The 20,100-nt window shown below is 46.9% G+C and overlaps 1 protein-coding gene across 2 annotated transcripts; it reads right to left on the reverse strand.

Moving 5' to 3' along the window:
* Positions 1–878: 878 nt before the first annotated feature.
* LOC110307428 (serpin A9) lies at positions 879–18,775 on the reverse strand. Of its 2 annotated transcripts, none has more exons than XM_021179672.2 (5): positions 18,626–18,775; positions 13,176–13,825; positions 6,180–6,453; positions 2,578–2,725; positions 879–1,648 (listed from the first exon to the last, which is right to left on the reverse strand). In XM_021179672.2, exons 2-5 carry the CDS (start codon positions 13,807–13,809, stop codon positions 1,448–1,450), a joined length of 1,257 nt encoding a protein of 418 aa, XP_021035331.1. In that variant the 5' UTR covers positions 13,810–13,825; positions 18,626–18,775; the 3' UTR covers positions 879–1,447. The 2 variants fall into 2 exon arrangements, with proteins under 2 accessions (XP_021035331.1, XP_021035330.1); XM_021179671.2 differs by having other exon boundaries at positions 18,621–18,775.
* Positions 18,776–20,100: the final 1,325 nt, after the last annotated feature.

Raw genomic sequence — 20,100 nt, forward strand, 5'->3', positions numbered from 1 at the left:
GTTAGTCAAATTTGGTAGGACAGTCATGCCAAGCTTAGTCAATCTTGGTGTTCTGCTACCGATGATTTTGAACTCATGGACCAGCCCATGGGGACAAGGTTTTCCCATTCACACCTCACAAACAACATTCCAGCCCTCCAACCTGCACTTTGCTTGCTGCCCAGCAGAGGGCGCTGCCACCCAACTTTCTTCTGTAAGCCTGCATACATCTCTCTGGTTTGATTTTTTTTTTTTTCCCTATGTAACAGCCTGGTAAATCCAGCATTTTGGGATGGGGGGGGGGGGTGGGGGGTGGGAGGTGGGGATGGGGGACACCAGTGCCTTCAGAAAAGGAACCTGAGCTTTGCTAAAGGTTGCAGGGGACTTGCCAGTGCTGTGAAATGAAGTGGCCAGGAGCCTGCACAGGACACCTGGCAGTGGGGGCGGGGCTGAAGAGACAGTGGAGGTGAAGGCAGGGAGCTGCCTCTACCTCCAGGGCCCCGGGGGGCATTCAGTGTGGTTTTCAGGATATGCCAAGCTGTTGTCAATATAAACAGCCACAGTCTTGGGGCCAGAAAGGTGGCCACATTGGAGAGGTCTTTTCAACCCATTCTGCACTGACACTTGGTATGTTCCTGCTTAAGAAACCCAGTGAGGTTCCCATTCCCATCCCTTACCTGACCTAGGCGGCTTCCCAGGCAGTGTGTGTTCCTGTGTCACCCTCTCTCCATTTAGGTAAATGCACGCCTATAACACACATTGTTCCAACCACAGGGTCTTCCCACTGCCCCTCCCATGCCTCTCCTATGAGTGTCCCCACTATCCTACACAGCTTTTTTGACACTTACCCTAATTTGTTGCAACCTCTTTGTGCACATTTCCTCGATATTGAATGCTCTCTCTCTCTCTCTCCTAGACCCAGCATGCCAGGAGCCACTGAAGAGCTCAATTGAGCAAATGAGAGAATGAACCCACCACATAGCTACCGCAACGTCACCACTGAATGTCACCCAGCCACTCAGAAGTGGGCAATCCCTCATTTTCAGCTTAGGGCCCTGGTGATGGGGGAGGAAGGGGGGGTCTGTTACCACTGAGTCCACATTTTAGGTTTATTGAATGCAGTGCTGGGAGCCAGCCATAAAAGCAAAGGTACTGATTCCTGTGTGTCATCATTTCTAAGAGCTCCCTGGAACTCTTAGAATGGAGCCCTGCCTGACCTGCCACATTCCAGGAAAAGGCTTTATGGGAAAACAGGTGGGAGGGGCCACTGGCAGGGTGACCAGGCCCTGCTGTCTCTTCTATGATTGGGCCCCAGTGTGCTAATCCTGAGGGCCAACAGGCTCCTGTTGGGGTCAAGGGGGCCTCAAGTAAGGAAGCGAGACTTGATATCACCCTGTAAGCGTCTTCCAACACACACCTATTTCTTGGGCATGATCAGTGTGAGACCAGCCAACAGTTCATCGCCAACCTACATTTTCCTGGGGTTTTCAACTTTCCCTAGAAAGAGAACGGATTCTGTGTTTTTATCTAGAAGTAGAATCAGGAAGGGTTCCTTGAAGGCAATGATAGAAGATGGGGTGTCCCTTGAGCGGACTATAAGTTTGGTGGTGGTGGCTGCTGCGGCTTCTGTCCCCTCCTCGCTGACGTCCAGCACAGCCTTGTGAGCAGCCTGTAAATGGGAGGACAGGTGTCAGTGGGTCCCAGAGAAACTGTGTCCTGAGCCTTCTGCTACCAAAGGCTGATACTGCTTTCTCTTCTAGGGAAGAGGCTCTCAGCCTATGACCAACGTCAAAGATACACCATGGGCTGGGAACTGCCTTGAGGACAGCTTTTCAGGTGCATAGGAGTGTTCCCAGTGGGTAAAGTTCTATTGGGCTCATTATGTCCCATGGGGGACCTCTCAGTCTTTTTTCCCTGGTGACCAATGACAAAAATGTCCTCAGAACAATATCTGACCACCATTGTCAAATTAACACATAAGTAAACATAAATTAACCAGATAAAAAACCTGATGAGTATGGACTTGGATGTGGATAGAGGCTAGACAGACAACCCAGTAAATGAAGAGACTTTCTGTGGGTCATGAGGACATGGGACACCGATTTAGACTACCAGACTAAGCGATTTCAGATGCAACAATTGCTGTATCACTCGGGAATTGAATTCAATAATTTCTCACGAGGACCAAAATATCTGGCTTTTAGCTCCGTCCCTCCCCCTTTAGGACAAAAGCCACATCCACAGGTACAAAAGACACCTGGGCAGCAGCTGCCTAACAGCTGTTTGGGAATTCAATGATGGTGGGGAAGGAAGAGATGTTAGATGCCTATCTGTTCTTCCAATTCAGGCATGTGGCAACTGTGTTGCTTGCTAGGAACAGACCTGCTTTTAAAAGAAGCACAGATTATTTTCTTGAAGAGGGATTATGTGTATCTGTGAGTCAGGTGTCCCAGGCCTGGCAGCCACAAGACTTGGCCTTTCCTTTGGCTGTTAAACACCTCACCCTCTCCAGACTGTGACCTTCGCAGTAAGATGGGAGTCCTTCCTTAGCTGTGCCTTCTGGTGTGGACTTTCTCGCACACATCTCCATCAGTTTACCTTAGAAACCTGCAGGAAGTGTGTCTTTGTAATTCCGGAGAAGTCAGCGTTTGAGTTAAAGGCATCGCGGATTCCCATCTTGGGGAGGATGGTTTCCAGGTTGTAGGAAGCAGAGATAGAAAATTTTGGAATGAACACCTTGATCCATCTATGGAGAATAAAAAGGGAAGAGACAAGGTTAGGATATCCCCGATCTCTACTTCCATGTGGCACTACTGGAGGGTGCTTTCTCCAGCCCTGTTACTGAGTGCCAGAGAAGTCCACTGACCCCAGTCCCAAAGCACCAGGCTGCTCTGTCTCTGAGCCTCTCAGGTAAGCAAGCTCATCTCTGGGGATCGGAATAAAACATAGGGATCCTATAATCAAGTAAGGACCGGAGGTGAGATGATCGATCAGCATGGGTACCACAGCAGACACCAGTGGGGACATCAGGAAGTGATGGTAGCAGCCACATCACCTGGTCCTGCCTAGAAGGACTTCTTAATAATCTCTCAGGGTGACAAAACCCCACAGAGTGTTGTACCATGCTGGGAATATACCTACATATACCCTGTCCAATATGCTTGCCACTGTGCTACTGAATAATTTGACACTTGCCTATAGAAAACAATGAGTCGAACTCTTATTTTAATTAATTCATTTGTTATACTGATTGATTGATGAGGCTCAGTGTCACATGTGTGCAAGGATGTGTGTATATGTTTGTGTGTGTAGTGTGTGTGTGTCTCTAGGTGTGTGTAGGGTGTGTGTGTCTATGTGTATGCATTTGTGTTTGTGTATGTGTGTGTGAATGTGTGTTTGTGTGGTGGACAACCTTTGGGAGTCAGTCTTCTCCTTCTAAATTGTGGATCCTAAGGTTCAAACTCAGGTTGTCTGGCTTGGAAGGCAGAATCTGTACCCACTGAGCCATCTCACTGTTCTTAATTTTATTCCATTTTACTAAATTTAAATATGGAAGACTACTTGTGGCCAGAGGCTACCACATTGGTCAGCACAAACCTACAGCTTGGCATGTTTTCTTCCTCTGTCATGGCTTTCCTACCCCAGAGCAAACGCCTCTCATCTATTGAGCAGTTACCATGGGCTGCTCTCCTGGGCACATTCAATAGCATTTCTCCTATTTTTTAAAGATGGTTAGGCTTAACTGTAGTGCTTTGCCAATGTTTATTTGCTCAGTTGCTCATAGAAAGAAAAGCCCAAGACCCCGGAGAGATACCTCAGTCCTCATCTGACAAAACTCCCCGACATTTAGTACCCCAGACAACTCCTTTCCTGCTCTCCTGGGCACCTCAGGGTTTGCTGGCTCCCTCTGTGTTCTGCCTTCCTGCGACTTCCCAAAGGCCTTGTCTTTCTCCTTCACCCGGTACCAGTGCAGCGGGAGAGGAGAAGAAACCCTGACAAGGCTGCAAGCCTCTTGAGTCTCCACCTTCTTCTGCCTCTGTCAGCGCTGTGCCTCTATCAGAAGCACTCCCCCACCACCACCACCACAGCCTCTATGTCTTCATGTTCCCCCTGAGGCAGGTAACACAAAGAAAACAGCTTGGAATCCATTTGATCTGAGCTGTGCACACTACCCCTCCAGACAATGTTGGCCACCTGGGAACCCCAAGCTGCACAAAGATGCACACGTACTTGCGTTAATTGATGGAGTAATTTACTTCCCTTAAAAACTCCTTGGTAACGTGTCCTAGAACACAGTCAGGAATTGTGTGTGGGCAATGGACCATCTGGCTGAGACTGCTTCGGGTGCACTAAGGCAAATTATGTGAGCTTTTAGGGAGAACTCCGTATTTGCCATCTTATTCTGTGCATCACTGAGTGTGCATATGGTCACAACAAGATGCATGATGAGAAGGACGTGAGCAGCAAACAGATGACTGATGACCCGACCTCACCTATCAATCAAAACAGAGAACCACCCTTGCGATGCCCTTAGTACCCAACCTCCTCCTCTTGAGCCTCATAAAAGGGAGCCCCAAACAAGAATTGGGGACCTGGAGAAGCCTCACTTGTGTGGTCCATTAGTAATCTTGCCACCCCGTTTCTTTTTGATCTGCATTATCATTTTGCCTTGGAAGAAGTTTTTTTTTGCTGTTTTGAAATCTGTTTTGTCTTGTATCCCATTGGAATAAAAAGCCAGGAGCCTGGAAATACCCAGCCCATCTTCCATGTCCATGCCCGTGGCTGGTGTCATCGCTGCACCCTTGATGTATTCCGCAGATGAAAGCAGGCTTCCTCTGTTCACAAGCTCCTGGGTACTTTACCTGCCCTTCCCAGGCATTGGTCCTCATCTTCCTTAAATGACTACTGCTCTAAACCTCATCTTTCCTTTCCACTTAGCTGACAAACACGGAGGAGGATGAAGATGCCACGGAGTCATGTGAAGAGACTAAAAATAAATATTCAATAATCTTCCATATCACATGATCAATCTCCTTGTACTCGCTACAATATTTACAGTGCTAACAACATGGCTGTTATTAGGCACTTGCTACCTCCCAGGTACTCCCTACCACTTTCTAGGGAGTAATGCAGCTTCAGCAACCTCTACCTTCAGTTACTCAGCAACCTCTACTTCAATGACTCAGCAACCTCTACCTTCAGTGACTCGGCAACCTCTACCTTCAGTGACTCGGCAACCTCTACCTTCAGTGACTCGGCAACCTCTACCTTCAGTGACTCGGCAACCTCTGCCTTCAGTGACTCGGCAACCTCTGCCTTCAGTGACTCGGCAACCTCTGCCTTCAGTGACTCAGGAACCTTTGCCTTCAGTGACTCAGCAACCTCTACCTTCAGTGACTCAGCAACCTCTACCTTCAGTGACTCAGCAACCTCTACCTTCAGTGACTCAGCAACCTCTACCTTCAGTGACTTAGCAGCATTGTGCTCCTCTGTCTACAAATGAGCACCAAGATTTCAGTTGGTTTGCTCACTTGCTTTTATAAAAACAGTTTCAGGGGATTCAGTAAGACTTGGTTTCTGGAGTGAACTCTGCTTGGACTTAAAAGCTTTGCGTGTGCGGCCTGGGTGATTCACTGTGGTGGTTTGAATGAGAAATGTCTCTCACAGAGACATCAGAATCCTCGGTCCTCAGTTGGTGGCGTCACTTGGAGAGGTTATGACAAGTACAGCCTTGCTGGAGGAAGTACTTCACCGGGGTGAGGTTTGCAGCTTTGCCCCACTCCTGGTTCACTCTCTGCTTCATGCTTGTAGTGAAAGGGGTTATCCCTCAGCTTCCTGTTCCGGTCACCATGCCTACTACTTTGAGCCTACACTCTATGCCATGGCGGACTTTCATCCTCTGGGCATGTAAGTCAAAGTAAGTTCTTTCCTCCTTAAGTTGCCTTTGGTTGGTGCTTTGTCCCAGTGACAGAGAAGTTACCAGTGTCTGTTTCCATCTGGGAAGATGGAAGAAGAGGATGAGGAAACTGTGTGTGTACCAGGTGACGGTGATGTTCATGTGGTGCTGTGTGGACACAGTACCAACATCATCATCCGGCAGGCAGAGGAGGCTTGGTACACAGGAGCTTTCACTGAACAGCTACCAGCACATTCCCCATCCTCGGATGAACAGCTCCCTACAAGCTGACAGCGATGCTTACCTTTTCTGGAGTGAGCGGCTCCACTTCCTTAGCCTCCTGGCAGACAGACTCTTCTCCAGCTGCCGCATCTTGCCCTTGCCAGGGAGGACAAAGAAGGCCACAGCATCTCCCCTGTAGTCCATCTGCAGAATAGAGCAGCCCAGCTCCTTGTCCACTCCGAAAGCAAACGACTCGGTCTGGTGCATCATGGGAACGTGTACAGTGGTGCCCTTGCTCAGGAGGAATGGGAAGCTCTTGTTTGTGTTTGCAGTACTAAAAGGCTGGGTCCAGTTGGCTAGCATGGAGAAAGAAGAGAGGGTTTACATCATTGCAAAGGAAGGGAGGGCTTAAGTCAATGCAGAAGAAGAGGGGGCTTTACAACCCTGAAAGCTGCGAGGTAAAAACAGGCAGATGAGGACCTATAAACACTCAATTTTCCATAAAAACCACGATAACTAGCTTTGCAAGGCACAGACTTTGATCCCAAACACACATATGTAAATTACCACACATACTACACCATACATCCCCCAACACACACATATGTACATAATATACATCTCACATACGCCATGCACATACCTATAACACACATACACAATGCACAAACCCTTTACACACACACCATACCATACACACACTCTATACCACACATAATACACATATGTATATATGTATATGTGTATGTGTGCATATATGTATATATGTATATATGTATACATAACACATGTTCACACTATACAATACACTACACATAGAGAAGGAGAGGGAGACAAACATGTGCATCACATATATCACACATTCACTCCTCACATATACATAACACACATACACTACATACATATACATACCATACACATATACCACCTGCACACACAAACACATAAACACATACCATATATGTACTTGCATACCCTCTCAAATATACCATACATACCACATATCCCCACTACTACATGGACTTTCACATATATAACATACTATGTATACCCCCACAGACCATATACACTTGCACATATACAATAAATATTATACCACATATGCATACATACACACCAAACACTACATTCATACCATACACACACTTGCATAATACATACATACATACATACATACACACACACTCACACACACACATTCCTGCCAACAGTGGTCAAAATCAATTCCTTTAGAACTCTGAAAATCCTCTGATTCTTACAGCTGAGAAACAAGATATTAAAGAAAATAAACTGGGTCTCGTTAGAAGTGGTAAAGTTTGTGGCATTCCAACAGGCTTGAGTACCACACCTCATTCTTCCTTCTGTATGGTCTGGAAAAATCACAGCCCACATTTACAGTGATATCCAGATGGGGCTGTAATACTCTAAAGACTCATTCTCAGGCCATACATAGTGGCTCACACTTGCAATCCCAGAACACGGGAGGCCAAGCCTGGAAGATTGTGAGTGTGAGACTATCTTAGGCTACACAGAGAAAACATATTCTCAAAACAAAAACAGTCCTAGACTCATTCTCAAGGAATTGTCTTTATCTGACCTGCCTCCTGCAACACCAGGAGAATGACTTATAAAAGCCGCCAGTATTTAATCTGACTTGGGCTTCAGCCAAGGCAAATATCATCTCCCCGAGGACATGTGCCAAGACAAGCAGGTGGAACTCTGAAACACCTCCAGCAATGCTTAACAGTCAAGACAAATGATGCACTAACCGCACTGCTTAGGAGGGCAAACAGAAAACAGGAGGAAGGTCCTGTCAGCAAAATTGACAAAGCAAGTCCCTCTGCATAGCCACCCTTCTCTAAACATGGTCCCAGTCAGCTGTGGTGACCCAAGGAGAGGCCATTCAAGGCAAATGGCTGAATCGTAACGGGGAGCCTCCCCTCACAACTGATTGAGGTACACTCGGTGCCTACTGTCTTCTACCCAGAGGTGTGGGAGTGTATTTCATATGCAACAAGTGTCCTCACTTCCTGGCTGGAGGATGGGTAATAGATAAGATGGCAGAGAGATAAATAAACATCTAAAGAATCAAATGTTTACAGGAGATTTGGACACCTCCCCCATATCTCAACACAAAGAGGCCCCAGACATGAGTAAAGCTGTAGGCACCTTCGAAACTATCTGGGCGATTCAGAGCTCTCACTGACAGCTGGCCTCGGGGTGCACAGACAGAAAATAAAGGGTGAGTCAAAATTACAGACTGCGAGCAGAGTGTGGATGGCAAGTCGTAATACACACAGTGATCCTCTACAAAGATTGGGAGATCTGCCAGCTAAGAAGACGTCTGTGACTTTAAAGAATCTATTCTGAAGAAACAGGAAGCTACAGGTTGCTCCAACGAACAACAGCGACTAACCCTCTGAAGGGGAAGTAGTTCATGTCTAGAATAGATTTACATTATTAACAACATACGAAGGGTCTAGAGAGATGGCTCTAAGGTTAGGAACCCTCACTGCTCTTACAGAGGACCCAGTTCAGGTCCCGGATTACAACTGCCTGTAGCTCCAGTTCCAGGGGATCTGATGTCCCCTTCCATAGGCAGCCATAAATACTCAACACACGACACACATGTGCTTACACACAGCTAAAATAAATAATTTAAATGTTTTAAAGAAAGCAAACAAAATAAAATCCGATATGAAAAGAAACAAGAACATATGCCCCAAACTTTAGGGGGTGGGGAGCACGTGTTTCTAAGGAGAGCCAGATATGGGCCTCATTAATCAAACGTGCCAAAGCAGCTATTTTGAACATCCTCAAGGAGCTTTTTAAAAAACTGTATTTAATAAGCTTTTGCTTGCAGTTAGAGAAATGATTCGAAGTCATCGAGTAGAATTAGAAGATATGGTAGCAGAAATGAACGTTTCACTTGAGAGACTCAGCAGCAGATGAGAGCTAACAGAAGACAATAAACACTGAGCTAGAAAATGTATCAATAAGTCTGTAAGATGAGGGATACTGAGACAAAGATGGAGGAAGGTGAAAAGCTGGGATATACCCTCAGGCAGAGCAATATACACATCGTGGAACTCCCAAAAGCAGAAGAAAGGAATGAGGGAGGGAGGGTGGTCACGGGAAGAAGCAACCATTCAGAAGCTCCCAAAACTCAGTTTATAGAAACTTTCCGACGCAGTTAAGGATTCCATACTTAGAGGTATCTTAATCAGTCAAAAGGCAAAGAAGAAACTTCACATGTGAGACGACCTCAACACCATGAGCAGATGGCTTCTTATCAGAAAATACAAGTCTTGAACAGCAGCAGGACCAAACCAAAGCAAGTGAGCTTTTGCCAGTGCTAGAGGCCTCTGTGGTTGGGATGGGACAGTAACTGGGATTCACTCCAGAAAAGAAATGATGTGAAACATGGGAGACAGCGTGAGTGGGAGGTAGATGTAGTGGTACACACTACAATTCCAACACTTGGGGGCAGAGGCCGAGAGCTTGCTGTAAGTTCAAGTCCAGTTTGATGGAGAAGGCAAGTTCTTGACTATAGAGTGAGACATTGCCCCTAAATAAAGAAGAAATCTAGACAAACAGGTTTTCCTGTTATGTTGTCCTCTCTGAGGCTGGAGAGATGGCTCAGCTGTCCAGAACATTGATTGCTCTTGCTGAGGACCTGGGTTCTGTTCCCAGCACCTACATGACACCTCATGACTGAATATAACTCCAGTTCTATGGGATCTGGCGCCCCTTTCTGGCTTCTACAGGCACAGCACACTGTGGTACACATACATGCAGACAAACACTCATGCACATAACATAAAACAAATTCCTTTTAAAACAAAATTAATTGATCATAATAAATCTATATTGTTGAGCACACATGTGCAGAAGTAAGATTTATGACAATGACATTAGAGAGAAGGAAGAAATGTAACCACTGATTTAAAAATTTACAACTATTGGAATCATGATTGGTGTCAACATGAACTACATTAAAATCCCATGCCAATTGCCATCCCCAGGTCAACCCTAGGAAAGTAAAGTGAGAGTGAAAGAAAAATGAATTAAAAGCTTGGAAAATGTAAACTCGAAAATATTTCAACAGAAAGAATGGCATTATGGAGACACAGAGAAAGAAAAGCAGAGAAGATAAACAGACACTAACAGTGAAGTGACAACCAGTGAGGTGTACCCTATCTTCTGTATGAATATATTCAGCTATGCAACCGAAAGCTGAGATGGAAAGAACGAGCTTAAAATTTTACTGCCCAGAGATAGACTGTTTACAGAGCCAATAAGCCCGAGGCAAGAGGGAAAACACCATTAGTCATTAGGGAATGCAGAGCGAAGCCATAATGAGTTACCACTGCTCAGCACCATGGCTGTCATCAGACAGATGGATAATAAGAAATACTAGGGCTGGTGTGATGGCTCACTAGACAAAGGTGCCTCTGGCCAAGCCGAACAACCTGAGTTCAGTCCTTGGTGATGGACGAAGAGAACTACTCCTATATGTTGTCTTTTGATACACGCACGCACGCACACGTATGCACGCACACACACACACACACACACACACACACACACACACACACGCGCGCATGTGCACTCACGCACACACACACATACTAAATAAATAAACTAAAATTTAGAAAAGAAAGCAATAGCAGTGAGAACATGAAAAAGACTGGATTCCTGAGCCACTGTTGCTGTCAGCTCTGCAGACACAGCTCCCAGCTTCTTAAAGTCGAGAGTGGAATTACCATATGACCAAGCAGTCTTTCTCCTGGATGCACACTAGAAAGGCGCAAAACAACATCCACACAAAATGAGTGTTCACTAATGTCACAGTAAGGTATTCACAGTAGCCTGAAGTAAAATCAGCCTGCATACCTACCATCTGACACACAGTATTGTCTGTCCAGATAACTATTTTTCTGCTATTATGAAGGAGAGATGGGAGCTAGCTCACATGTTTGGATCCAAGCCTTGTAGGAGCAATGTCTAGCTTCCGTTCACGGTGTCAAATTAGCATTTAGCAACGAGAACGAAGAATAGAAAAGAAAGGGAAAGTACAGAAAACAGAAACTGGCTAGAAAAAGAGTGACTTCTGATAAATGTTAGACAGTATGGATGAACCTTAGCTACACACAAAAGCAGGGGATGACATGGCCTGGAATCCTATCTCAGTTGCCACTTAGACATGTGAATTGTCTAACATAGGCAGGTTGCAGAGGCACAGAGTCGATTACTGGTCTACAGTGGGGAAGAGCAGGGATTGTGGGAGGGAGCTCATTTTCTTGAGGAGATGGAGTCTTCCTTCTGAGGAGGAAAATGAGCTGTGGAATTACAGAAATCCACCTTCAAATCTGAGGCTCATCTGGGCTCAGAACAGTGTTCTTTAATACACCATCCTAGCAAACAGCCGAGGATTAGCCCCGTGGTTCTCAACCTTCCTGATGGTGCTACCCTGTAATACCATTCCTCATGCTGTGGTGAGCCCTGGTCATACAGTTACTTCACTGCTACTTCACAACTGTAATTTTGCTACTGTTATGAATCGTAATGTAGATATTGACATGCAGGGTATCTAATATGCAACTCCTATGAAAGGGTCATTTGATACCCCCAAAGAGGTTGTAACTCAGAAGTTGAGGACCTCTGCTCTAGACAGACATGCGTAACAGTCATCAGCTTGTCTATGCTTCCAATCACAGTGTAGCCTTGTTGAAGATGCCAGCAAAACTGAAGACCCTTTAACACTTGGACACTTTAAAACAGCCTTATGCTGTGCATATGACTTTAGAAATAAACCAAAACAGGATAATATATAGCAAATGAAGGTATCTCATCAACAAAGGAAAGCAGGTCAGTTTCCTTGCCCTCTTATTTTGTGTTTGGAGGATGCGTGGGTAGATGGCTAGACAGATTGATGGACTGGATTGGTTAATAGGAAAATGGATGTGTGGGTGAATAGCTGATTGGATGGACTGGAGGTTGGGAAGATGGGAGGATGGAGGGAAGGAAGGAACCATGACACAGTGGCACACACAGCTCTGAAGACCAGGCACTCAACTCCAGGCATGGTCCTGTGAGGCTGTGTGTGCTTAGTGATTGCCCAGGCAAGAGGCAGAGACCGGCCCAGAGTGGACACTTAGCCCTTGGCAGATCTTTCTCAGAAACACACTTAGGACTGTGGAACAAGAAGGGGGCAGAGGTAGACCCCAAACTCAGAGTTGTGTGCCTTCAAAGCTGATACACATTCGGCTTCAGATCAGTGTCCTTCATGACAATGGCTTTGTAACAGCAAAGCTCTAAACAGTGAGTGACAGAGCAGTTTGTCTACACTTCCAAATCTTTAAAACTATTCTCACCATTGGCTGGAATTTTAAAATGACCAGACAGGGCATTTTAAAGTCACTGCTGTGAAATGTCCAGGAAGTAGTATAATGGTCAATGCCAAAATACAAGTTCTTTCTTTCTCAATAGTTCCAGAGGACAGTTTGAGGCCCTCCTTGCTTAGCAGAGCTCTTTAGGACAGCCCCTTGCTTCATGCTAACACAGAGATAAACGAGGTCCCATATTAATTGATGAATGGCAGCTAGAAAGAAGGAAAAGAAGACAGCCAAGAATGTACAGGTAGCTACTTGCAACGCTGATGAGGAGTCAGACACACCCTGCTGTCTACACACATCTGTTGTACACACCCGTTTCCTTAACTACACAACACCAAAAGGAAAAGAAATGTAAATCAGGGGTGGGCTGGGGTCGTGTCTCTGTTGGTGGCAGAGGTGTGTAGCTTGCACAAAGCCCTGGGTTCAGTCCCCACTGCGTCGATGGGATATGGTGAACACACTTAGAACCCCAGCTCTAAGGAGATGGAGGCAGGAGAATCAGAAGTTCAAGGCCATCCTCGGCTGCGTAGCTTGATGGAGGCCATCTTGAAATGCATTAAGACCCTACTCAACAAACAATCAAACCAAAGAGATCCAAGTACATAAAAAGGGAAGGAAAGGGTTAAAAAACAGAAAAGAGAAATGAAGGAAAGAGAAAGAGAAGGACAAATCAGCCTCACCTTTAAAGAAGATGTGGTTCACCAGGACCATGGCTGTCTGAGAGTCAAGGTCTTGGATTACATCCACCACCTTCCCTTTGGTCTCCTTTTCCACGTAACTGTTGATCTGGGCCTGGGCAGTGACAGCATTTGAGAAGTCTTCAGAAAAGACTTTTGCCCCATAAAGCTTCTTGACCCTGTCCAGAAACATGGCCTGCAGCTGTAGCTCCTTCCTGATGAAGAGGACGCTGCCCATCCTCAATTCTCGGCCTTGGTGGCACTCGTTCAGCAAGCGGACGAGATACTCAAAGCCCAGGTGGATGGTGGGCTCCGGAACCCACGTGAAGTTGAAGCCGAGAGTCCGGAGGATCTGTGTCTTGGTGGCTGAGCGGGCCCCCAGGGACAGCATGGCCAGGGAGGTAGAGATACTCACAGGAGAAAAGAGGATATTCTGACCTGGGTTTTCCTGAGCCAGCCTCTGGTACAGGAGGAAGGCGAATCTGGTGTTGCTGGGAGACACCTGGGAGGCCGGGTTTTTCTTCATAGAGGGAAGGTGGGAGGACTCTCGGTTGTAGGGATTGGATGACAACATGCAGAATATTGGAGCACAGAAGCCAACCAATAGGAGAACTCGGTAAAAGGAAGAAGTGCCCATTTGGAAGGAAGGGAATCTGTAAAATAGAAGGGACCCATTGTCAGGAGGTAAGCTCAGGGACCAGGTGGGGGACCTCCCATTCTTCTCTGGAGTCTCCCTTGAGCCTCACAGAAACTCCGCGAAGCAGTAGTGTGTATGTTCTGATCCTACAATGAGCAATAAGGTCTCATGAAGGTGTGGTTGTGTAACTTGGCATGGGTCACAGGTGAGGCTGATGCTAACTGGGATACCAGCCAGGGCTCTGTTCCGACCCCTGGGCTTTTTATGACTTCTGATTTCCTCCATGTATGCTTAAAACTATGAGGAACGAGAAAGCGTGTTGTCTTGCAGTCACGAGGACCACAATCCTGATCCTCAAAGTCAGAAGTGGCTTCCAGCCTTTCGATCTACCCATCTGTTCCCACCGATGTGCATTTCCATCATATACATGCCTCTGAAAACATGGAAATCAGAGCTTGGGGCTGCATTTCAGTTGGTAGGATGTTTACCTAGCCTGCACTAAGCCTTGGGGTTCTATCTCAGCACCACGTAAGCTGAGCATGGTGGCAAACACCTGCAACCCAAGCATTGCTGGGCGGTAGAAGTAGGAAGATCAGAAATTCAAGGTTATCCTTCACTACCTAGGGGTTCAAATCCAGCCTAGGCTCCATGAGACCTTGTTTCCCCCAAAAGACAGAAGGCCAGCTTGTAGTTCCAGCACCCAGGAGCTAGAAGCAGAAGCAAGTGGATCTCTGTGAAGTTGAGGCCAACCTGGTCTACAAAGCGAGTTCCAGGCCAGCCAAAATTATATAGTTAGACTTTGTCTGAGCAAGAAACAGACATATGTGATAGGGTAGGCCTGTACCCCAGAACTGGGATGGGGGTGGAGATGCTAAGGATCATGAGTTCATGCCAAGCTGGCTACATACGGGGAGTCCGAAAGCAAAGAATACAAATAAAGCAAATAAAGGACATGGACAGGTTTAACTCACAGTGACAGCAGGTGACCTATAGAAAATACAAGTGAGCTGTGGACAGCCTAGCTGGCTTGTGAGCACCTTATCTTACAGTGTTTTGAACAGTTGGCCATCTGTGGTTGGCCACTCCTGATTGTTACACTGATGGGTTACAGTTTGTTTACATAACAAGTTGAGTTACAGAGCACTCTGTATGGAAAAACATTTAGGCCAAACTTAATTCCTTTTAACACTTTGACCCCCACTCCTTGACTGTCCCCCCTAGAAAGACACTCCAAGGTCTTCCTAGTGGAGGCTTGGGGGTGGATTGAGCAGCCCCTGCTGGGGCCAGCTGCTCAAAACACCAGGAATCTCCAACTTTCAGGAGCTATCTGTTCTGTGTTTCCCATCTCAACCCCTTCCCTTCCCTCTCCTTTTCTTCCCTCCCTTCTCTTAGTTTGAGACCGAATCTGACTATGGAGCTCAGGCTTGCCTGGAGTTCTTAGCAGCCCTTCTACCTCCACCTTCCAGGGGCTGAGATTATAGGTAGGTACCACCATGACTTGTAGCTGTAGAACTCTGAATGACTTCTGATCTCAGACTGCTGCCTCATCCTCTTATTATAAAGCAGGTAAAGATCTGCAAACCTAGGGCTTGGCCAGGAAAGTGTTTGCCTTGCAAACAGGAGGACCTGAGTTCAATTCCCATGCCAGGCTTAAAAAGCCTGGCATATTGATGTGACCTTGTAATCCCTACTTCAGAAAGACAGAGAGAGAGAGACTCGCAGAATCCCGGGGCTTGCTGGTCAACCAGTCTACCCTCCCTGATGGACTCAGTATCAGCAACAGACACTGTTTCAAAAGTAAGGTGGATGGTACCACTCATGAGGTGATAACCAAGATTGTCCTCTGACCTTCCCATGCATGGGAACACACACACACACACACACACACACACACACACACACACACAAAGAGAAGCACTTGAAAAGGCTTTGTTCTTTTATAGGTTCTTTGACATTTACCAGAGAGAGAGAGAGAGAGAGAGAGAGAGAGAGAGAGAGAGAGAGAGAGAGNAGAGAGAGAGAGAGAGAGAGAGAGAGAGAGAGAGAGAGAGAGAGAGAGAGAGAATATGAAAAAACAACTTGATCTGTTGCCATCTTCTCTTTCAACAAGTCTACATAGCTGAGCGACAGTAAGAAACTCCAGTAGAACAGGGCTAGGTCTACATCAGCTCTGACATGCATCATGAGCAAGGAACCTGTCCCTCAAGGAATCAGTCCTCAGGTTTGGTTTTGTAAACAGGAGTCCAGCTTACATGTTGACTGATTGAGAGTGGCCCAGTAGGTGTTCAATGCATGGCTTTCACTGTTACTACTGCTTTAACTGACACTGACAATTTGATTTAGGACAATTTTGTGCAGCCATCATTCTAGGCCTCCCAACCCTGTCCAGTTTCCAAATCACCCCTACACCATCTGTAAGGTTTCTGCCTTAACATACTTTTAAGGAGGTGCTCTGGCCCTGTGTCTTGACTCTGAGGTTCTGTGAAGGATGAAGATAGTGGGCTGAAAGGCAGTGTGGGATCTGGGCCAAGATAAAGGGGAAAAGGAAACAGTACATGTCCCAGCAAAGTCATGAGCTTGTAAAACTTTTCTAGAACAAGTGATAGAATTATTTCATCAGATGTGGGGAAGAGAAATGATAGGAGCCCCTGTGTTCAGAGTTACAAAGATATCCACATAGTTCCTTGTCCGTGCCACACCTGACCTCATGGGATAGCCAAACACTCCCTGCAGCATCTGATGTGATACAACTTACAAGATCTACATGGAGAATCCTTTTCCAAACTTCTGATTTGGCTTTGCAGCCTTGCATAGGCCTGTCTGGAACTGGGGATGTCTCTAAGCCATACTTATAGACCTCACTTCCTGGCTTCTTATCAGTCTGCTCTGGGCTGAGCTTATGGTGACCATGAGAGCTTTGTCTCTTCCGTCCCAGAGACCACACTACAGGGTGACAGCCCAGCTGCAAACTGAGCTCCAGAGCCCACTCTTTTCTCTCTTCTCCTCCTTCTCTCCTGCACTCTCATGATCTCTCTGACTCTGTCTCTCTCTGACTGTGTGCCCTTCAATGGAACATTCCCCAGAATCTTGACCATCTCTGCCTTCAGAGCCTCTTGTCAGTGTAGGCAAACACCCTCCAATGGTTGGCCTTGCCCTCTACCTTCAGTCCCGATGCTCAGAGCTGCCCACCCATTCGCCCATACTTGACAGTAATAACCTTCTACTGTGAGTTCCCTCCCATTAGCCTCTTGCCATTCCCCCTGCCCAGCAGTACCAGTTCACCTCCCCATCACCCCACTGTCCCCCATTGGACACAGAGGGTCTCTCTAATGGAAAGCAAGGTGATGTCTGCATAGCACTCAATGCTATATTGAGTAGCTGAAGTAGCTGCTTCTTGCTTTGTACTTGGAAGCAACAAAAAAGATTGTCCCTTACTATTGGTAACCATTAGAGAGGGGCTGAAGCTAAAGAAAGAGTTTTGGTGTATACCTGGAAAGAGGCTGTCTCTGCCCCCTGCCCTCAGGCAAGCTGCCACACAGTGTAGAGCTCAGAGGAAGGAAATCAAGAGACCCTTCCTGAAAAGTATAGAATTCCCCAAGAACCTGGGGTATTATAGTCTCTGAAAAGAACTCCTGCCAAGGCTCATTCTGTCAAGGTTCAAACCCATCCCCACTCCCTCCTCACTTGTCCAGAGGACAGATCCAGCATTCCCAGGGCAGTCCCAACTCTTGTCTCTCTCCTAGGCCTGCCAAGCCTTCCCTCTTCCCTGCCCAGTTGTAGCACAGCTGTATGTGTGCACCCTGCCAGTGAGCTCCACCTGTTGGGGTGACAGGGGCCCCGTCTTTCCTGGGCTTGCCCAGTGGGGGCCCATCCCTCCCATTAGCCTGGCTTTTACCCCTCCCTCTATTGTCTCTCAGGGCTATTACCCAAATCCTGCTCTTCTGTCACTCGTCACACTACTGACAGGCCAGCTTCCTGATGTGGAGCTGCCATGTCCCTCCCTAGTTCCTCAGAGTTCTCTCAGAGCTCAGGAGAGACAGGCAGACTCCCATCATGTACGCTCCCTTTTCCACTGTACCCAGTATCACCTGCAGGTTCTTGGCTACTCTGTTCTCCTCTAGGTGACCACAATTCCCAGCTTCGGGTAGCTCCTGACCTGGCTTGGGTACAGAACATTCCATCCAACAATACATACCCTTTCCCACCTGACGACCCAGCTTTTGTAAGATGCCCTACCCTGGTGGTGCTTAGCCTGGCAGAGCCCATTTGTGTGCCTCCTCTTTGTCCAGCACACCTGGGGACATTGCCTTCATCCCTGGTCAAGTTACTTTCCTACTGATTGAAGGAAGACATCTCTCCAATAGACTTGCACCCAGACATAGGACACATGCAGCCATTATACACACACACACACACACACACACACACACACACACACACACACGTGATCACCCTCAGCCAGCCTTTCTTCCCACCTCACATCATAGACAGACCATCTTCAGCCTCCTACAGGAGAGGATGCTTTCTCTCCATCCCCCTTGTCACCATCCCAGAACCTCCCATTCCATCTTCTGTCCTCAAAACTCCTTCTCCTCACCAGCATGGATATTGGCTTTAAACAAGCTTGAGAGTAGCCATAAGAACGAACCCACAATCAAAAGCCACCTCCCCCCTTTTGTCTGTTCTGCTGCCACCTTGTCTGTCCGCAAGTGTCCCTAACCCTGAACCGTCACTTTTAACTCACAGTCTGGCTCTTAACCACAGAAAAACAGATCCAGATGTACAGCCATAGAGTGTGTCTGAGTGCTCACCTCACCTGACTTCCCTGTAGGACAACAAGGGCGACCTCAGCTCCTGCTCCGCTCAGCCCTTAGGCAGCTGGATTTTGTTCAAACCTGTGCTCCTCCTCCTTTTCCTCCTCCCCTTAATGGGGTCCTGTCCTCCAGCTCATCCTTGTAAGCCAGCAGGCCTCAGCATCTGGCTGGCAGCTCTCACCTCTCTCCGACAGATCTCACCCCACCCACAGCTTCATTATGAAACAATGCAAATGATGAACATTTTTCATCTGCAACCAGGTCCCTTCTCTCTGAACTCTCAGTGCTGCTAACTGCCTATCTGCCAGTGCCTCCTGATGCTAAAAACCAGGTCCAGCACAGTAGACCAAACTGGAATCAACTTTCCCAGTCGGCTTCCTGATGAGAGTTGCAGACAAACCTTTATCAGCATCTGCATCAGTGGTACCCATCCACCAGACTCCCTGAGCCTCAGGACCATCCTTGCTCTGCCTCTCCCTCATTCCCAGTGTCATCCATCATCAGCCTGGTCAATTTACCTCAAGCTAAGACGTGAAGAATGAGGAAGAGTCTACGCACAGTTGCATCTCAGGTAGACTGGTGGCAGTACCAATGCAGATGCAGATAAAGGTTCTGCTATAACTCTTGTTAGGTGGTACTGTCTCCCAAAAGAGTCTCACTAACTCCCCTGCCTACCCCCACCCCCATGCTCTGACCTGTCTTTCAACTGCCACAATGGGGCCTCTTCAACACCATCACCATTGCACAGTCCAGAACTCCTGAATCTTGACTCCTTGAATTCTATTTTAGGATAGTCACTTTAATTTTGTTTGAACCCTATCCCTGGAGTGTATTTTTTTCAACTTTTCTCCCAGTGAACTCCAATTTGTTGTTTAGATCCTAAGTCACATCACTGCCTCAAGGAAGCTGTCTCTGATGACCCATGGGAGGGAAATGGCTGTCTGTGGATGTTTCTATGTCACCTTCAGCCTGTTGGCAAAACAATTACCACTGTTGTGATTTCACATCTCTGTGTGGTATTGAACACCGCATGAGTCAGGGCTCTTGCCTGTCTTGTCCTCCCTGCATACCCACTGTAAGGCCAACACTAAGTGTTCTGTGAGTGTTTGTTGAACGGGTGACTGAAGTAAAATTGAGTTAAATGAGCAGCTTGCCTCTGAGGAGTGGTGATGACTGGAAATGGGCAGGAAGAGCTCCAGGCCAGAATGATGAAAACTCTGGCTACATCAAAGTTCCAGTGTTACAGGAAATGCATGTGTGAAGTTTGGGTTACACTTTCATCCAAAACAGAGGGATGGAGATTGGCCATATACATTTGCATAAACAGACCCACCTCCAACCCCCAAGTAAATAGATGAAAATGTATGGAACCAATGAGACATAGAAAATTGCATATTTAAGGTCGAGAGCCCAATGTCAGTCACATCCTGCCTTTGGAACTGAACTAATTTTGGTTTAAAGTCATACTGAACGAGTC

Source organism: Mus caroli, chromosome 12 (genome assembly GCF_900094665.2).
Source record: "Mus caroli chromosome 12, CAROLI_EIJ_v1.1, whole genome shotgun sequence".
Taxonomy (NCBI): Eukaryota; Metazoa; Chordata; class Mammalia; order Rodentia; family Muridae; genus Mus; species Mus caroli.